This window comes from Acipenser ruthenus, chromosome 18 (genome assembly GCF_902713425.1).
Source record: "Acipenser ruthenus chromosome 18, fAciRut3.2 maternal haplotype, whole genome shotgun sequence".
In the NCBI taxonomy this organism is placed as follows: Eukaryota; Metazoa; Chordata; class Actinopteri; order Acipenseriformes; family Acipenseridae; genus Acipenser; species Acipenser ruthenus.
This window is the reverse complement of record NC_081206.1, coordinates 21,931,694-21,951,821: the sequence shown is the minus strand read 5'-3', so window position 1 is coordinate 21,951,821 and position 20,128 is coordinate 21,931,694. Positions and strand designations below refer to the sequence as shown.

Below are 20,128 nucleotides of genomic sequence, written 5' to 3'. Positions count from 1 at the left end.
TTATATTGCAGTACCCCTACAGAGACATGGACATCAGTAAGATAGTTCTACATCTGATCCACATCACAATCAATACGCTGAACGCACAGTATCACAGCTGTAAGCCTCACACCACTGCTGGCCCTCTATACAGCGACAACAGCAACAACAGCCGCTACAGCGAGAAAGAGAAAGGTTTGATTTTTGGCTTAGATTAACATGACTCAAAGCGAGGTCATGTCCAGCTATGGCCAAGCATCACCCTATAGAATTAACTAATTTTGCTTTATAAAGTCGACTGAAACCTGCTGAATAATGTTACATTAACATATTGAATTACATTGTGCTTTGTAGTTTTCCATATACTTAACAAAAAACTGACAAAAATTGAAAAATGTGACATTTTGAAATATAACATGAAATACTGTAGTACTATTATGACACTTACATGATGTTAAATAAAAGATCTAAGTCATGTTCATACATGTTTCTTTTTTTTTTTTTTACTTATGTCTCAATCCTAAAATTCTATGTGTTGTAAAACTTTTGGTCAAAGCTGTGTATGCGTGTTTTTTTTTTTTAATTTGTGATCTATAATGCTAATCCTTTTTTGTGTCTCATGTAAAGAGGAGGACAGTGTATTTGATGAATCCGACATACACGACACCCCGACTGGCGCTTGTAACAAGGAGTCTCAGACCTTCTTTGCAAGACTGAAGAGAATTGGAGGGAGCAAATCTGTGAAATACCAACCTGTGGAAATGAACGCTCAGAAAAGTAAGACTGGGTTCTGGTGAAAGTTTTACCATCACATTGTTCACAATTGTAGTAAGGCCACCCTGAGCCTTTAATCCACATGGAAAGTACAGAAGTTCAGTGCTCCCAGAAATCACATTGTACTGATGGCTTTTGCAGTTAATGGGGTATAGATGTTTTGGCAGAACTAGGCCATACAATTTTTCAAGTGAGAATAAAGTGATTGGAGAATAACTGACAGGAAGAAAATGTATCTCGTATTCTCTTCATGAATTAAACATTGAGTCGAGTGTATCTGATATTTACACAGTTCGTTAAACATCTTAATGACCTCTTATCTATTCATTCTCTTTGCGCTGCATTATATATTCCCTCTGTTGTTTTAGATGGTTTTTTACTTTAATTATTTTTGGTTTTAAAATTCCCTCCGGAACACTTGTATAAATCACAGATTCCTAAGGGTATACTTGCTCCATTTAGGGTATAATTTTGGGTATTTGTTATGCATGTTCGTTGAGATGAGTTTAGTAGCAGCTGCAAATTTCTGGGAAGTCTGGTGGGCTCAATGTGCTTGGAGGAGGGGATCATAGCACCGTTCACAAAATAAGGACATGAACAGTGCTGAGACCCACAAAGGGCCCAAAATGAAAAATGAAGATCATATGTACATACAACAATAGTACAGTTCAATTACATGTTTATTGCTTTGTATGCTATAAGCTGAAACGTAACTGCAGCATACTTGTCGAAACATTTGTAGAAATGTATAACCAAGTTTATTTTTAGTACCAATGTAGAACTGCGCTCCAACTATGTAGGAAATGCACTTTGACAGTGTACCCTGCAGGTGCAGCTACAGGCAAGCTCTGTTAGATCAGTAGAATCCCCTTTATTTCAGTGCTCATTTATTTCAACTCATGTCCCCAGAACAGTTTGGATAAGAGGAGTTCTTTTGAACCAATTTACTTAACTTGTACTGCAGCTTAACTGAATTTGCTTCCTGCTCGTTGCTTCAAGTCACATATATTTTTTACCTCTGCCTTTAGGTGAAATCGAGCTTTCTGAATACAGAGATGCCAGCGCTCTCCAGGACAGCATCCTGCGCTGTGTGAGGGAGGAGAGCATCAAGAAGAAGAGGCTCCAGCTTTTAAAACAGAAGTCATTGGACATTGGGAATGCTGATTCAATTTTGTTTAACTTGGACGAGCACCGAAGGAAGTCATGCATTGACCGATGTCAGCTGGACAGGCACGGTGTGGCTTTCTCAGCCTGCAACACCAAACCGGATGACCATTGCAGCAAAGCCTCTGAAGACGCATTGGGGAAGGCAGAAGCAAATGACCCTCATGAAAAATTCGGCCAAGGCGATGGATCAAGTGAAAACAAACGGCCGGTAATCCCTGAAGTCAGGCTGAGCTACATGGAGACATCTGAGGATAAGGTGGACTCTCCAGGTGGACACCCCCCATCGAAAGAAGATCCTGATCTCATCGACCTGTCCTCAGACTCCACTTCAGCTCCAGAGAAGAGGTCGACCATCTCAACGTCTGACAGTGACTCTTTGGTCTTTGAGCCCCTGCCTCCTCTGCGTATAGTGGAGAGCGATGAAGAGTATGAAATGCAGAACCCCACATACATCAAACCCAATGGAAAGGTTACTCGGTCGCCTTCCACCAGCAACACACTCGGCTATACCCCTCTTGTGCAGGTCAAGGACCACTCCAAAGATTGCAAGCCCAAGGGTTTTGTGGACAATACTTTGCTAACCAATGAAAGACGACCTTCCATAAATCCCATGGCCTTGCTTGACTGCAAGGATCTCACAAAGCCTGCAGAATTTACAGACTTGTCCAACGAGAGCCCTATGACCCTGAAACAAAAGAGATACCTACTGAAGAAGTCTGTGGCTTTGCCCGAGATATCCCTTGATGATAACTGCGAGATTCGCCTGGAAGAGATCAAGCTGGGAGTGGGGACCATCGTCAGCCCCTCTGTGAAAACTGTGTTCCTGAACGTTCCCAGGGACGTGGACGAACCAGCCCCCAATGATTCTGAGTCGGACAGTGAGCAAATGAGCAACACGAAACCAGAGGATGAGAATGAGGAGGCCGAGTTCAAAATACAGATTGTGCCTCGGCAGAAGAAGCACAGGAAGATCGCCGTCAGTGCCATTCAGAGGGAGTATCTTGACATTTCTTTCAACATGTTGGACAAACTGGGGGATCAACAGGGTGAACCAGGTAAGAATGCAAGGCATAGGCATTGACTAATGCTTTCTCTACTTAGAAACTGCCTAAAACATATTTATTGATGGCTATGGGGTATAACAGCAGGAAATGGCAGAAAAAAGTTAATGGGATTGTGTATCCAGGCTGGTTCAAGGAGATCACTGGTTGACATTGGGTCAAGGACTTCAGTATGCCTCAGCGCTCCTAGGAGAAAAATAAATCAAAGTACCTCTTTGGGCTTGGGGACGTTGCACCTCCGTTATAAATACCAAACATTACTTTAAAAAAGATAAATAAAATAAAAATGATTGTATTTTAGCTTACAGTACATTGACATGAGCCAATGTAAACTTAAAAAATATTACTGTTTTCCAAAGAATATCCCTAGTTCCACCTAGTCTGTTTAACCTTGCTGTGAGAGTAGGTTCCATACTTCAAAAAACTAGAATCAGTTTTCAAAAACATAAATCACTGGTGCCATACTTGTTTTGAAAAACTATTACTGTTCCACTGTTCACGAGACATTTGGTTTGGCATAACATACAGTTTCTATCATCAGTAAGCAATACATTTCAGATTTTGTATAGCTTTTTAAAATTCAAACAAAAATAGTATTAAAGCACATAAAGCACATACCATATACACTGGTTAAAAAGCCATGACATATTTAACATTTGCTAAGTCCATGGTATTAAATTAGCCTGTTCCCATCTGTAAGGTAAAGAAATTTGCTAATGTGCCCGTCACTCACCAAAATTGCTTTACAGATCAGAAAGGTTTTACAACCCTGGAAATGCCACGAGAATCTGCGTCTGCCCCAACACTCGAAGCTGCAATTCCAGAAACAAAGAGCCACTCTTCAATATCAAGTAGGATCTGAATGCTTCTTTCTTTTTTAAAGGGGCTTTAGATAGATTTGAACAAAAGCTTGTTTTACATTGTCCTGCTATTTGAGGATTAATAATAATAATAATAATAATAATAATAATAATAATAATAATAATAATAATAATAATACTAAAAGATAAATAATATCTGTAGTGGTCTGGGCTTAGTATAGGCTAAACCCAGTCCATTGGAGGAACAAAAAAACACAAAGCTTTTACCAATCTTTTTACTGTCCCTTTAATTCAAGGTATAAAGACAGTTTTCTAGTGGCTAGGGCTGTTTAGGGATTACAGTAGTTCCAAGCGATTTATTTTCATTTCCTATTTTCACTTTTGACCATAACATTAGTTATTTTTTTGTTATACATTATTTTCAGTTTATTTTAAGTTTAGGTCTTCACAGCTCTGTATGTTATTAATAATTATACACTCAAAAGCTTAACAGGAAGCTTCACAGACACCAGCCAGCATCATACTTACTCAATGCACACACAAAGAGGATTTAAATGTAGCTAAAAATATGAAATTCATAAGAATGTGTGTGGAATAAAAATAAATATATAAATATTATTCTAACAAACAACAAGACAATCAAAGATAATGAAACACATAATATATCTCTAGGAAGTAATCCATTTAAGTCCACTAGGACATTCACAGCTTGATTTTCCGGATAAGTGAAACTAAATTCAGCAACAGGATTTTCCATTAACGCAATTTAAAAACTGCATTTATGATTGGATTTGGTTAATTTGGCTGCAAATGAGTTTAATGGGGTGTAGGGAAATAAACTGATTTCTGTGCAAATCGCTACAGCTCGTTTTGAGGAGGCTTGCATAGTCTGTAGCAATGTGGATTTCTTGAAAAGCCCTTTGTGATCTGTCTTTTATTAAATCACCACAGAATACCGTGCACGCTTTTTGTACTTTCTTTATCCCAAAAAAAAGAACAAAAACAGGATAAAAATAGGATAATAGTATCACTAACAACAACAATAATAACCAGTGTTAAAAATCCTTCAGTCTTAATCTTGGCTCTATGGGACTACAACACAGTATATCAACAAGTTACATTTTCTTAGCAACTGCCACCTTCTGAATAGAAAAGCAAATGGAAGAACCCACTGTAACACTAAACGAGGTACATAACTTATAGAGGTATAGTGGCAGGAGCAGATTAGGGAGACCAACATCAAATATCAAAAACATGCCTAATATACTGTATATATACATGCCTAATATATATATATATATATATATATATATATATATATATATATATATATATATATATATATGTATATGTATACTGTATATATATATATGTATACTACATATATATATATATATATATATATATATATATATATATATATATATATATATATATATATATATATATATAACAATTGCTAACACTAGGAGCCAGATTTACAAAGCTTTTGCTCTTCAATGTTTGTTATATATATAAGTTGAATAATGTTTGTTTCTATATAAGTGGAATAAAAATTAAAAAAATGACTTGTTTCCCCCTGAAATAGATGTATCTCCATTTCAAAAGAGATGTGTAGTAGATTTGTGTCTGCAATCACTTGAAAATTGTGTCTTTATTTCTTTATCACTTCATTAAATTAAGTAGTTAGAAACAAGATATATATTTAAAACTTTATGTTATGTATGATTTACATGGCTTACATTTCTTATTAATTGTGATATATTACCATGGATATTGCCTTGAGATGCATACTCATAGCGCCAGCACAGAAATTATTTTTTGTCTCAGTAACTTGTTAAAACAATCCACTGTCTACCCTATTTCACAGCTATACCAATTAAAGGGAAACACATCAAATAAATTGCAGCGACGTGTGGACATTTATGTGACTTTGGAAGTCTTAAGTAATTCAATTTTTAACAAACTAAATATCTAAATAAATCAATCTTGCTGCTTAAAAGGACCCATTTCGTTTCCTTCCCATGTTCAGCACAATACAGACAGATGAAGCGCGGCTCCCTGGGAGCGTTGACAATGAGCCAGTTAATGAAGAGACAGTTGGAACATCAGTCTAGTGCGCCACACAACATCAGCACATGGGAAGCAGGTTAGTGCCTTTTACCTTCTACTGAAAAAGAAAGACACAGCGTACTGTCATGTAAACCTCGCGTTTAACCACAATTTAATTTTGTATTTAGTTTTTGTCATATGTTTTAATACTTGTATGTTGCCATTGTTTTTGCAGGTGCTACAAAGTCTAGCCTGTTATCAGCTCCCAGTACTGTCAGCATGTTTGTGCCGGCACCTGAAGAGTTTACTGACGACCAGCCAACAACAATGACAGACAGGTATGTCAATATGTTTTTGGTAAAGATATTAGATGCATTTAGGTCTGTAGAAAGGATTGCTGTCACAGGAGAGCTACAGTAAGTTTTCGGTCTTGACCCATCAAAATGGAAAATGAATTCAAACTGGATTTTCTGCAGTGAAGAAATATTGGAGCCTGGAGCCAATCAACATTGAAAAAAAATATTAAAACAGAGCGGCAAACACACTAAACATTCATATCTGTAATTACTGTACCTTAGCACACAAATTGTCCCCTCCTCTATGACTGTGTTATACTCTGAGAGTAAGACCCTTATGCACAAGCACATACATGCCTGCAACAATTTTAATAAAGACACACCCTTCCACCCACCCAAAACATTATACTGCTCTTAAAAATGTACAATTAGAAATCAGCAAAATCAAGAAAATGAATGCAGGTTGTAAATAAAGGTTGGAATTAAGGTTGTTCTAAGAAAGGTTATTTTATGAGCGGATTATATTATAATGTCGATCCATGCATGTGACACTTAACTAATTGTAAATCAGGTACTTTTTTGGGAAAGAAATAATCCCAATACCAACGACGGCCACTGCACTAGAAATACTAGTTTTAACAGTCTTAGAGTTGGCAGGTATGCAAATGGAAACAGATCCTAACTATGAGTGAACATTTGGTTTCTAAGGCCTCATTCTTCTTTCTTTGCTGCCCCCAGGTGTCACGACTGTGGAGCGGTTCTGGAGGAGTACGATGAAGAAAGCCTGGGCCTGGCTGTAGTGGTGCTCTCAATGTTCATTCATTTGAGCCCAGACCTGGCAGCTCCCCTGCTCCTTGACATCATGCAGTCTGTGGGAAGGTAGAGTACAGTGAGAGATGCAGGGGAAGTCAAGCTCCGGATCCTAGACAGTATAGAAGTAACTGTTTTAAAAATGGCTCAGTACAGTATGTATAGACTAGAGCAGTCAGAGTCTGAAAGGGGTGTGATAGTCAGAACATATGCATCACAGACTGCAACTGCATTGGGGAAAGATAAGGACCACTGCGTCACCCTTTCTTAATAAATAATTGGCAAATGTCCCTGAAAGAGACTCATGATTGGTTCACATGAAGACCCCCCCCCCCTATTCCTTTCTATTCAGTTACATTTTCCCTTTGTTATTATTATTATTATTATTATTATTATTATTATTATTAGTAGTAGTAGTAGTAGTAGTAGTAGCATTGTTGCTTTAAGGTGAGTGAGAGAGATGTTTCTGGTAAATCTTTCTGTACACTTACAGACTTAAATGCAGATAGAGATGCATGAAAGTGGGGAAGGGGAAGTGGAATGGACTGAGGCACTTAATATTAAAATGCTTAATATTTGCATTCTTTTTAATTTCTGCAGATTGGCATCCAGCACCAATTTCTCTGGTCAAGCAGAGAGGTAAGGACATTTTGTTTCCACCGTATTAAACCCTCTTACAATGCAAATCCTCCAGGATATATTCCTACATCAGAAATCATTTCCAGTGTAGCACATCGATTCTTTAAAACCGGTACAACTCATGCAATCTGCACAAATTGACATTTTATTATTGTCAATTGATTCTGGACAGATAACTTTGTCAAAAATCCTAAGGGGGAAAGAAGACTGGATATTGGCATCATGTGGTTCAGCTCAGCCAGATCCTGTTATTTGATAAAAGTGACAGAATACTCTATTATGTTTTATGATTAGAAATGACAGTTTGTCTGTGAGACATGCCCAGTTACCAGAGATCTGCATGCCAAATGTAACAGCATAAAGCCATATTATTTTTTATTCATTTTGGTGTCACTAGCATTTTTTAAACATGGCAATTTAACAATGAACCGACATACATAGACATCAACATTTTATGACTGATGCAATTGTTTATTAAGACTAACTGTATGTTTTATCGAATAGTGTTACTATAAGTTAACATAATGTGTGTATGGTGCCTCTTATTCTGTAAGAGATGTCATCTTGCGAAGGTTCTAGCGTGATACATCCTATACACAATATATTAACTTGTTATAAATTGCAAATCCTACACAAGGATTGCTGTTAAACCTGACTGGTTGATTTCTTACACATGATTTATAATATACATAGGCAGCCTAGTGATTGTACATATCTTCATTTTCACATTAACAGCTGGATTCACAGACCCTGTTTAGCACTAATCTTGGACTACTTTTCCTAAAGTAACAGTGGATAATCCAATATCAGTGCTAATCAGGGTCTGTGAAACCAGTTGAAAAAGTGTGGTTACAAAGTCAGTATACCACTGTAGATTCGCCACATAGAAACGTGGTGACAAGAGGGTCAAAAAGACTTGTTAACTGCTTTATAGAATATGACCATTTGTCCCTGGGAAGGATCCCATTGTCAAACAAACATCCTTTTAAAATCGGTTAGATTATTATTTATTTTTTTTATGTGCAAAATGGCATATTGATTTTCTAAGCCTTTACTACAGCATTACTTTATGTTGTAAACAATACTCAAATTGGCAGTGTGAGACTGCTAATAATGGGGTACAAAACTGCATTATCACTGTATCATTGGTAGTGAACTATTGTGTACCTCGATATAGGAAAACGTATTCCTTTTTTTTCTCTAGCATGATGATTCCTGGCAACGCTGCTGGGGTAGCAAAACAGTTTCTCCGCTGTGTTTTCCACCAGCTGGCCCCTAATGGCATTCTCCCACAGCTCTTCCAAAGCAACATCAAAGGTAATGAAGGAACTAAGCTTTTAAAACATTAATTGATTCCTTGTGCTGGTATGTCATTAAAACAAAGAACAATGTTTTTCTCCTACAGATGGGAGTTTTTTAAGAACTCTGGCTTCTTCCCTTATGGATTTTAATGAGCTGAGCTCGGTCGCTGCACTCAGTATGCTACTAGAGGTAAGTTAGACTGTTGATCATGCTAAAGAGCAATAACCTGTACTGACTACAGTCTAGTAATAAGCATCTCTAAAAAATATATAATAAGAAAAAATACAAATTACAGGTATTTATTAACAATGGATACAGTTTATGTCAATAGTTTGTTATTATTTTCAGTTGTCTTGAAAATATATATTTCTCAATGATAGATACATTATTAAACAGAGCCTTGCAACCAAATATAACCAAAAATATAGCCAGGATGCAATAGCCAGCTAGTTGCTAAAAAAAATTGTTCATATCTAGTTGCCTTATGCAAAATATACATTTTCTGTAGACAACAGGGTAGGAGAATGTTGTGGTATAAAACAGGTCACTGTATAATTGTTATTAATATACCATGCTTCCAACTAGAGAGTGTATTGCTGGTTTAGTCCAGCAGATGGTGTCTTTGTACTGTAAAATGAACTGAAGCCATTTAGAAAAGGATCTCCTTTAAAAAGTGCACAATGGTCGGAGGCCCTGGATCTTGCTTTTCTATCTGCACAGAACTTCCAGATGACAAGCTGCACGTCCACGTATTATGTAATGAAGTCATTTAACTGCCATCACTGGGATTATTGCAACCTTCTAAAAAACAAGACTTAAAATTGAGACACACAACTGAAGATTGCAGTTAGACTTTAGTTTACAAAAGCATTGGCACATGCAGTATTTTCAATGATGATACACTGTCCTTCCCTGATTTGCAGGGTTTGAACAATAAGAAGAGTTTGCCAGCAGGGGGCCCCATGCTTCACTGTCTGGAGAACATTGCCACCTTCATGGAAGCACTACCCATGGACTCGCCTAGCAGTCTGTGGACGACCATCTGTAACCAATTCCAGACCTTTTTAACAAAACTGCCCTCCATCTTACCACTGAAGGTACGAGGGGCAGATTAACAGCCATAACAACATATTTCAAGCTTTTTAAAATGCTTTTATTGGTTTCCTTAACCTTTCGTGTTTGTTACCAGACTCCTTTTGTTTATATTGTAATGAAACATGATGATGGGCTTCCTTGAAATAAAAAAAAGTAAGAGGTATACAGAACGGTATCGAGAACTACTGGCAGATACAAGAAGCTACTGTGATGGAGAATGCTGGTGTATTTAAAACAGGAGACCCTAGACATTAAAGCAGATGTCTTGGTTTTCAAATAAATACATCCATCATAACCATATCTACTTATTGTTTAGTTAATTTACCCACCACCTTGTAATTGGCCTGATCCTGCTGCTGAAAATGGTTATTTATTTATTTCATACATACCAGCATTGTAGGATTGTGGGCCAACATGTAATACTGAAGAGCAGCTTTGAATATGAAACATATGTCATGCATGAGAAGTCAACTAAAAGGTTATGCCTTTTCTCTCTGTCTTTTTATTTACTAAACAGAGCAGAACACACTGGAAAACAAACATGTCTTTTCTCATTTCTTCTTTTGACAGTGCTGCTTAGACTCCAGTTTAAGAATTATTATCTGCCTGCTGAAGATTCCTACCACAAATGCAGCAAGGGTAAGTTATTGCCAATGTAGTCAGCAAAAGAACATGGGCCCTATTTATTAAGCATCCAAGGGCATATATAATGGGGAGGTTAAACTGTGTCTGTATACTGTATGCATGGAGGATCTGAAAGCAGGTACATGTTTCCTATTTCCTGAAGTAACTCCTGATGTATTATCACTTGTCCTCATGTTTATTCCAAGTATGTGGATGGAGTTAGTGAGAATGGTTTTTCAGGAACACATTTGCTGTTACTGTGCAGTGCTGTATGCTGCCTCTTGACTTGTCCCTTGTATCCTGAGCACTGAACTATCATTAGTAGGCAAACAGATTCCATCAGCCCAATGGCTCAAATATATAAACACTGAATGCCAGATTTATCAAGATGTTTACATCATAATGGAATTTGCACTGAACTCTTCATGTTACATAACTAGTAACGTTGACCCTGCTTTGAGTGTGTTAATTGTTTTGTAAGTTTAATAGTTTTATTTTATTTAAAATGCTATTTATTTTTGGTTTGAAAGGTTGCGAGATATTGATTTTGGAGTCATGTTGCATTTTTAGAGCCTGCTGGAACCCTTTTCCAAATTACTGGGCTTTGTGATTCAGCACGCGGTTTTCAGCCTCCCCTACCTTGCGGAGCTCTGTGGATTGTGCTATCGAGGCTTCAACAAGGTAATAATTTTTCATCTAGAAATATTTCTGTGCCAGGGGAAGGTCTTTGAGACAGGCTGCGCCATCTCCTTGATGAAGTACCTAATCAGTGCATATTGATTTACATATTGTGAAGTGCCTACAGAAGATACATAGCCTAGATATGAAGAGAGCGGAGCCGTGGAATGGAATGGTTTATAGAACTGTGTGTCATACTGAAGCCAGAGTGCGTTCCGAGAGAATTCTACACTGCCACCAGATTGCATTGCTAAATTCTTTTTTTATAGGAGATCAGGTTTTATGTCTTAGCTTAAAATCCTGTTTCTTACCTGTTTCTTTCAGCATTATCTCCTTTATCTGTGTGTTAAGTATTTTGCTGCTCTTCGTTTTTTTTACTTTAATTCTGGATATGCAGAATCCTTCCAAGTTCCTTCCAAATTCCAAACTTTATATGGTCAAACGATTGAAAAATATAATGGGAAAGTTAAACAGTGTGCCTATGCACGAAAGATATGCTTTTAAACCTAGGAGGAATATTCCATGGACTAGCCAAATAAATGAGGGTGCATTTTTATTGTTCAATTCTGTTTGCTTCAAAAGGGCAATTGATTTGGTATTGACATTGAGTTAACAGGGATGAAGTGAAAGATACTGCACGTAATCACAATGCCTGGCAGCGGCCATTGCCACTGCGGAAAGTAAATTCATACAGAAATTATGAAATTGAGATGTCAAATGTTCAGTTTGTTATGCAACTCTTGTGGCTGTCATTTTTCACCAGTCTTCACCAATCCAAAAAAAACACCAACTGGCAAGCTAAAACAGAAAGACACTGAATTAAACTGGCAGTTACCTACACCCCCAACCCAAAAGAAAAAAAAAAGACACAACTAAACTAAATGTAGCATTATAACTAACCAGGGGAGGGGGGAGGGGTCATCCTCTGTTGTGTCTGGTTTCATTTCCATTTTGATATGTGAAAATGAATATTTAAAGTTGTAACACACAAAAAATGTTGAACTGGGTTTAACATGATTGTGATGTTTTTTCTTTCTTTACAGGAGCGGGATAAATTCTATCTGTCTCGCAGTGTTGTTTTGGAGTTGTTGCAGGCTTTAAAATTTAAATCACCTCTTCCTGACACTAACTTGCTGCTGCTGGTGCAGGTAAGGTTTCCCAAACAAGGGACAAGCAAGGGACATTAGGGTTAAAACACAAGGCTAAATCCTAAAAAAATATCCCTTACTGCTTATATAAATACTGCTTACAAAATATGTCAAGTCTTTATTTAGTACAGGTACATAAAATAGTAGCAATTAGCTAATGCCCATTATGTAGTAAAATCACAATAAAAAGGGCATATGATGGCAAGGAAATGCGGTTTCAGGAAGATCATTAATCATAATAATTAAAAAAAAAAAAAGAAATGCAATATTGTATATCTAAGTAGCTCCAGGGGGAGAGAGAGAAAAAATATCTATATCTTTAATGTTCTCATTAGTTTGTCTGTGCTGATGCTGGAACACGACTAGCTGAGTCGACAATCCTGCAGAAGAACATGATTGCATCTATACCTGGTGTGAGTATTGACTATTTCATAAAGCTTTTTAGAAGTTTCTATTTTTTCTAATTTGTAGCTAGTGCATTCTTGAGAAGGGGGTTTACAACCTAATATTGTACTTACTGTTTGGTTTGGGATTTTATAATCTTCTGAATGTTGTTTTTCATAAGATCCAATTCTTCTGATCAGCAAAAAATGAATTTACACATTTCTACAAGTGGACTGTCTGTTTACTAGAGAGGCGTTAAACACCGTAACTCTGCAACTACTCCCCACCCAAACACAGCGTAAATTATAAACATCTTATTAATAGAGGGTTAATAGATTAATAGATTAAGAATATTTGAAAATCCTTTACACAAACAATACTTAAATCATATTTAATTAAATTAGCTGTGAGGTCAATTGAGCCCACAATCCCACACTAACCAACCCCTGGCATGGCATTAATTACATTAACCAAAGTGGCATTAATTACATATACTTGATGATGAAAAGGATCTTGGTAGGTAGGATTGATCCAGAGTACTTAGCAGCCAAAAATAAGCATTCCACGACTGAACTTTAAAGTGCAGTCTGCTGACAATAGCAAACTGTGGTCTTGTGTTTTACTTGCTAAAACTGGGACTAAAAGTACATCATTTAGTGACCTCCTCCTGGGATTACATCTGTTTTAAGAAGAAACATTGTGAAATACCATCATGTAACAGTTACATGTCATTTTGATTTTCTTCCAGTGTATCACAGCTGCAATGGAGTGCATGAGGCAATATATTAATGAATTACTGGACTTCATAGCTGACATGCATACATTGACAAAGTTAAAAGTAAGTATACACTACTTTGAAATAATCACATAAATGTGTTAAGGAAAAAATAGGCTTGCAAGGATTTTGTTGTTAGATAGGATTTACCTGTAAGTTTGGAAATACTGTAATGAACTGGAAGTACTGTATAATGGACAGGTCCATTAACTATATGTAGTTACACTGCATTGATTAATATTTTAAACATGCACTTATCACACAGTTCTGTGCTTGGAGATCAATATTTGCCACCCCTGTTGCATTTTAGAGTCATATGAAGTCCTGCTGTCAGCCATTGCATGAAGACACTTTTGGCGGGAACCTGAAAGTGGGTCTTGCACAAATAGCCGCGATGGAAATCAGCAAAGGGAATCACCGTGACAACAAGGCTGTGATTCGCTACCTGCCTTGGCTCTACCACCCTCCGTCTGCCATGCAACAAGGGTAACAACAACCAAACACAAATCATATTTGGCATGACAATTAAGCTTTTTCAATGTTGAAATGTTTGACCTAAGAGTTCAAGTCAAAAATCAATTTCTTATACTTTCGTCTTAAAAAATAAAAATGATCTTAACTTTTTTCAGACCCAAAGAGTTTATTGAGTGCGTCTCCCATATTCGCCTGCTGTCTTGGCTGTTGCTCGGATCTCTTACCCACAGTGCATTGAATCAAGGGTCTACTTCCTGTATGCCCATTCCACTCGACGCTGGCTCACACATTAGTGATCACCTGATTGTCATCTTGATTGGGTTTCCAGAACAGTCAAAGGTAATTGTTACTTTTCTGTGTATCTCTTTCTTCACAAGGATTAGCTAATCCTGTTATTTAATCCTGGTGTTATACAACCACATTCACTTCCTTTAGCTTTGCAGAAATTTAGATTAATTATCTAATTAAACTAGACAGGTGGCCACAATTTTAAAAAGATTCATTACATTAAAAAGAGTAATGAATAGTTGATCACTCCATCTTGTTCAAAGATGAATCAAATTAAATCATTTTAAAAAAAGAGCTGCTTAAACAATATAGAACAGAATCAATAACTTTTTAATACTGTTGCTACTTGCAATGAACCTTATTTTCCTCGTGGAATGCACTGGTCTGTCAGATTACAAGAGGAGGGTTTTTAAAATGTATGGTGTTGATACCAACCCTTGGAGTAAAAATAAAACCTTCAATTATACAGTTTATTATGGACATCTGCTAAATCTGCATTCCATGTGAGTAGATTATCTGCATCTGATTAGCATATCAAGGATTTTGCATCTCTACGTATTATTCAGGACTAAGAAGATTCCAGGTGTTAATGGGCTGTCTTAAAATAGTTATGAATACACTCCCTCAGAGGAACCTTTTTTATTGTTTGAATCATTTTCTTTCCAATCTCATTCTTTATTTTTTCCACACATTTTCTATCAGTTTTATTTATCTGATCCTGCGCGTATAGTTTTTGTGTTTAGCGGTGGAGTGTCCCACAGTGGAATAACCATGATTTATGCCTCAGTGGTATTTAATGCATCCTTAAAGTTAATAGCATTAATAATGACAGATAAGCTGTCTGGACGGTTATGCTCTTATAAAGGTTTGCTGTGTGATACCACGGTAAAGCACAGCAACGTGTAGTAAAGCACAGGCACAGTAAGCTTGTAAAGCATTTTTTATCCCCTGCCATGTGTTCTTATTCATCATTTATCACGGTTTCTGCGCTCATGGATATTTAGAATGTTTAATAAGGTCACATCTGTTTGAGCAAAGTAGAATTTTAATAAAATAGCATCATGCAGATTCATAGAACTCCAAATATTTTCAAACAGCCCAGATACTCTCACAGAAATAGCAGTTTTCAAAGTTTTCATTTTTTCCACTTCTCAACACATCAGACACACTCTTAATGCATCTTGATTTGCCATGATCGTTGTTTGTACTTCGGCTTTGTATCCTGGTTTGACGATGGGGTACTTTGTTCTGTTGCTATGTGTTTTAATGGTGTAGTTGCTAGCTCTGTTCTTGACCCTGATATAATCTTATTTGGTTTATAATGTATCAATTACCCTGCTGGATTCCATCACCACTTTTCATCTGTTTTATTAACTGACCCCTAAAGACCGTGGCTTGGTATCTAAATGCATAGGAAATATATAAAATAGCAAGCACAGTAGCAATACTAGAAGCTGGCCTAGTGGATAAGCTAATAATGTGTAGGATGTCAAACTTTCAGCCCTGGTTTGCTGGTTTGAAACAACTTGGTATTTATTAGGCAGACAACACAGATGGAGGGATTAGCCAAAAAATCTCACAATTTAACGTTCTTTATCAGTGAATGATGCTGGGATAAATATTATAATGGGGGGGGGGGGGGGGGGTTGACAAACCATTGCAGAAAAATGGAGATAGGAAATCACACTGTATATTTTGCTAAATAAAAGTGGTATTAATTGGGATATGGAAATAAAATATATTTAAATGATATACAGATGAGGGCCTTGCAAATAATAATAATGCCATCCTCTGGGAATGAGTTGGAAAAAATCAAAATAAATAAAATCTGATTTTTTTAAGAGAATTCTGTAAATGTGTTTTTTTTTTTTTTTTTTTTTTTTTTTTTTGCAGACATCAGTTTTGCACATGTGCTCCCTGTTCCATGCGTTTATGTTTGCCCAGCTCTGGACAATCTACTGTGAGCAGGCAGCTGCAACCCCCACAATGCAGAACCAGAATGAGTTTGCATCCACTGCAATCCTCACGGGCCTGGAGTTCTGGAGCAGAGTCACTCCCAGCATTCTTCAACTCATGGCACATAATAAAGTGGTAAGACCCTCATTAAAGCTACAGAGCCCAACAGCACACAATGTATAGGTGATAGCTGAGAGCATTGCTCCCATTAAAACACAGCTATGTGAATAAACTGTAACACTTTCTTCTACCATCACTGCATTGATTTATGCAAAGAAAAAACAAAACCTGACAGCTGAAATGTTCCACCTACATCGTTCTGCCACTCGCTGAAGCCCAGCCTAGCACAGGTGAAGCGTTACATCAGTCTGCCGAGTCCACATTCATTTTTAGTGATTTATATCAGGACAGTGTTTGTATTCTCCCCTGTTCTCCCATCTGTGAAGGAGCACGTGTGCAGAAACCACACTCTCATTCTCAGCAACTATGCTTCAACTTTGAGACAAGGCTACTCATGTATCAAGATAAATACTGAAAGTTTATTAACTGCACAAACTGATGCATTGTACTGTATATCACTGTTGATGCAAAATAATGCTTGGGGTAGTTAAGAATCTCAATGAAGATATCAGTTACTCGCAAGTCATGGTACACCAGTTTCATTAAAAAAAAAAAAAACCTGGTTTGTGTTGTCCAGGAAAAAAGAGAGAATGTTTTTTTGATTAAATCATCTTCCCAATCCGATAACGCTGCGATAAATGCAATTTGGAAAACAGGTCGGACACAGCCTGCCACGATGTACTGGAAAGAACTGCAAAAATTACATTTGTTTCCAGTCCCTTATTATCAGGTGTGTCTGGGTGAGTCGTCCCCCCTATCCCATATTACATTATACTGGCACCAAGTAACCTACCAAGCTATACTGAGCTTCCCTCAAAGTATAACTAGAGCACTTGTGGGTGCTCATCATATAGATTCATGTAACATACTAGAAAAAGATGCAATCAGTCTGCAATTCCACTAACCAAGAGGTTAAAATGGACAGCCACATAGACCTTTTTTCCTCTTGAGAAGGTACAGTATACAGGGGAGCAACTGCACACACACAGCTCCTCTAGCCCTGTGAGCAGTTCAATCCTTGGCCTTTTTTGAATGAGAGCCATCAGAACTGATGTGACCTTCTGGTTTTCTCTTTTCCAACCCACAGATGGTTGAAATGGTGTGTTTGCATGTGATCAGCTTAATGGAGGCTCTTCAGGAATGCAACTCCACCATTTTTGTAAAGGTGGGTGTATTTGTGTTGAAAAAAACCAAACAAAAAAGCAATGTAAACAGTGAATAAAAACTTAGGAAAACAGCTCACTGTATATGAAGATATGAATTTGCTATGCATTTATCATTATGAGATTGTATTCATTTTGTGAATGTGGTAAAATGTTAATAAAGAGCTCTCAATGCATTTCTCTTTTCCTTTAACAGCTCATACCCATGTGGTTACCTATGATTCAGTCAAATTTGAAGGTAAGGGTTATGGCTTAATACTGAGCTTTGCTAACATTAAAGAGTTTATAACCTTGTGTGTGTTCTTATAACCTTGCGTGTGTTCACAGCATTTATCAGCTGGGCTGCAATTGCGTCTTCAAGCAATACAGAACAACGTGAACCATCAGTACCTGCAGGGTCTACAGGGCTGTGCTCAGACCAGCGCCATCCCTTCAGTGCTGCGCAAGTGGTTACAGTGCACACAGTTCAAAATGGCCCAGGTGGAGATCCAGTCCTCGGAAGCAGTGTCCCAGTTTTACCCCATGTGAAATACCATGGCAACAACCAGTGCTTATTCTGCAGAACGTCACATTGAGTGAGGTCAGGTGATGAAGAATTCTGTTCCTTTCGGTTTGTTGCCATTGTCACCCAGTTTGCAATGGCATTTTCAGCCAGACCATGTCTGTATATAGAGCATTAAAGTGAAACTGCTGGGTTGCCATGCCGCGTTTTCTAAAGCGTTTACAGAAAATGGTAATTATTGTATCTATATTTATCAATGTCAAAATCTCCCAACATCGCAGTATGTTTGACAGGGCTTTCACAAGGGTTTAGAAAACACACAATGAGATATTTTGAGGTTTCTGATGACTATGTCTTTGAATAAATTATACATTCAATGATGTGAAACTTTTTAAATGTCTATGCCTTAAAAGGGTGAAGTGCAAAATATCTACAGTGAAGTGTGTTTGAATAAGAATAAACACTTTAGGAGACACCGAATCAAATAGAAAGAAATTCAATCCACAGAAAGATTCTTCCATTCTTTGTAGGACAAGTCCTTACAAGGGTAGTACTCTTAAACACATCATGCAATTGTGCCAACTTGTGTTGGCTTTTATAAATAAAACTGTTAATAAATGAAAATATTACACTAATTGTATCTTTAAATTAAATGATGGTACATGTGATGTATAGTATCAGTGAAGTGCCATCCCGGGTCACTGCTGGACACAATATAATTGTATTTTTGAAAAGATACAAATTGCACAAACATTGCTGTTACAGGACGTAGTAACACTTAATAAAGAAGACTACAGATTGAGAGTGGAAGCTTTGTTTCTGTTTTCTACGTTTTCTTTTTTACGTTTAAAGAGATATACAACACCTAGGGGAACTGTCTGAATAAGATGATGCAGTTTGGATAGCATACCTGTTTACTATAATGGAGCATCTGATCATTTTGTATTGCCTGTGACTTACTCCAGGGATCACGGTTATCTTCTATAATAGTTTTCAGTTCTTTATTCAATAAAAGATGAATAATGAAATGGTGTATATTTTTTTCCCCCCACAGGAAGGTTTTTACCTTGTGTAAGTTTTGTGATTTACAAAAAAAACAAAAAAAAAGGTATTACTTGTTTTAAATAAAAGTTACTGACAGTGTATATACTGTACTGTTTAGTGTATATATAGAGGATACATGATGTTCTTCTGCTTGATATCACTGTTACCACCATGAGTTATGAAATGCCTATACTACTAAACACACACAGCAGTATACAGATGAAGCAAGAGAAGGAAATGGGATCAATAATACTGCACATATCAGGAAAATATTATTTATCTTGCTATGCTCTGGCAACGGATTAAGTGGATCTTTTACTGCAATTTTCTTAAAAGACAAAATAGCCATTGGCTCATGGTATGAGCTAGTTAAAACCCCCATTGGAGATTTAGGTAACAAAACCTCAAAAGGGAAAGCTTTTTTTTGCACTGTAATATTTCCACTCCTCCATGCCAGTCTCTTTTCTATGCCCCTGTCAAATCTTTAACAACTAAGGTTTTGTAAGGAAGGAATTCAATATATTTTATTTCTTCCACTCCTTTGTTGCCTAGACAATTTAGTGATATTCCTTTTTTTGGAATTGTCTATTTTGTACCTATTAATGAATTACCAAGATGAGATCAAACGTGCAATTTGCTGCATCTGAGAAATAAAAGCACATATAGAACTTTCAACACTCATCATAAAACAGACTTGGTTTTGACAAAAGACATCTGTGTTTATCTAATTTAATTACCGTTTTTTTTTTTGTAAGAACATACACACCTCTGCTTATGAATTAGACCAGTATTCTTGAGGGTAAACATTAGCATTTGAACAACTACTATAGCCATTAAAAAAACCAAAAAAACTCTTGTGCCAAACATGTATACGCTTTGTCTAGTCTCCCAACATTGAACATTCCCCATGTCAACATTTTAAACAGTATACGTATCCAAGCTGAGGTGTCGTTTGCCAAAGACAAGACAAAATTGT

At 37.0% G+C, this 20,128-nt stretch overlaps 1 protein-coding gene across 2 annotated transcripts in view; it reads left to right on the top strand.

Moving 5' to 3' along the window:
- Window positions 1-18,774, top strand: part of LOC117425096 (protein unc-79 homolog) — a 51,430-nt gene extending 32,656 nt beyond the window's left edge. The window contains exons 30-51 of one of the 2 annotated variants that reach the window (XM_058991525.1): window positions 12-174; window positions 607-756; window positions 1,782-2,975; window positions 3,731-3,832; window positions 5,835-5,951; window positions 6,090-6,192; window positions 6,889-7,029; window positions 7,561-7,599; window positions 8,804-8,916; window positions 9,005-9,090; window positions 9,825-9,998; window positions 10,567-10,635; window positions 11,191-11,301; window positions 12,342-12,446; window positions 12,782-12,859; window positions 13,579-13,668; window positions 13,916-14,091; window positions 14,235-14,418; window positions 16,261-16,458; window positions 17,531-17,608; window positions 17,803-17,844; window positions 17,934-18,774. In XM_058991525.1, the coding sequence (XP_058847508.1) occupies window positions 12-174; window positions 607-756; window positions 1,782-2,975; window positions 3,731-3,832; window positions 5,835-5,951; window positions 6,090-6,192; window positions 6,889-7,029; window positions 7,561-7,599; window positions 8,804-8,916; window positions 9,005-9,090; window positions 9,825-9,998; window positions 10,567-10,635; window positions 11,191-11,301; window positions 12,342-12,446; window positions 12,782-12,859; window positions 13,579-13,668; window positions 13,916-14,091; window positions 14,235-14,418; window positions 16,261-16,458; window positions 17,531-17,608; window positions 17,803-17,844; window positions 17,934-18,134 (3,714 nt within the window). In that variant the 3' untranslated portion in view covers window positions 18,135-18,774. The remainder of the gene's footprint in view (window positions 1-11; window positions 175-606; window positions 757-1,781; window positions 2,976-3,730; window positions 3,833-5,834; window positions 5,952-6,089; window positions 6,193-6,888; window positions 7,030-7,560; window positions 7,600-8,803; window positions 8,917-9,004; window positions 9,091-9,824; window positions 9,999-10,566; window positions 10,636-11,190; window positions 11,302-12,341; window positions 12,447-12,781; window positions 12,860-13,578; window positions 13,669-13,915; window positions 14,092-14,234; window positions 14,419-16,260; window positions 16,459-17,530; window positions 17,609-17,802; window positions 17,845-17,933) is intronic. The other variant, XM_058991526.1, reaches the window with a different exon arrangement.
- Window positions 18,775-20,128: the final 1,354 nt, after the last annotated feature.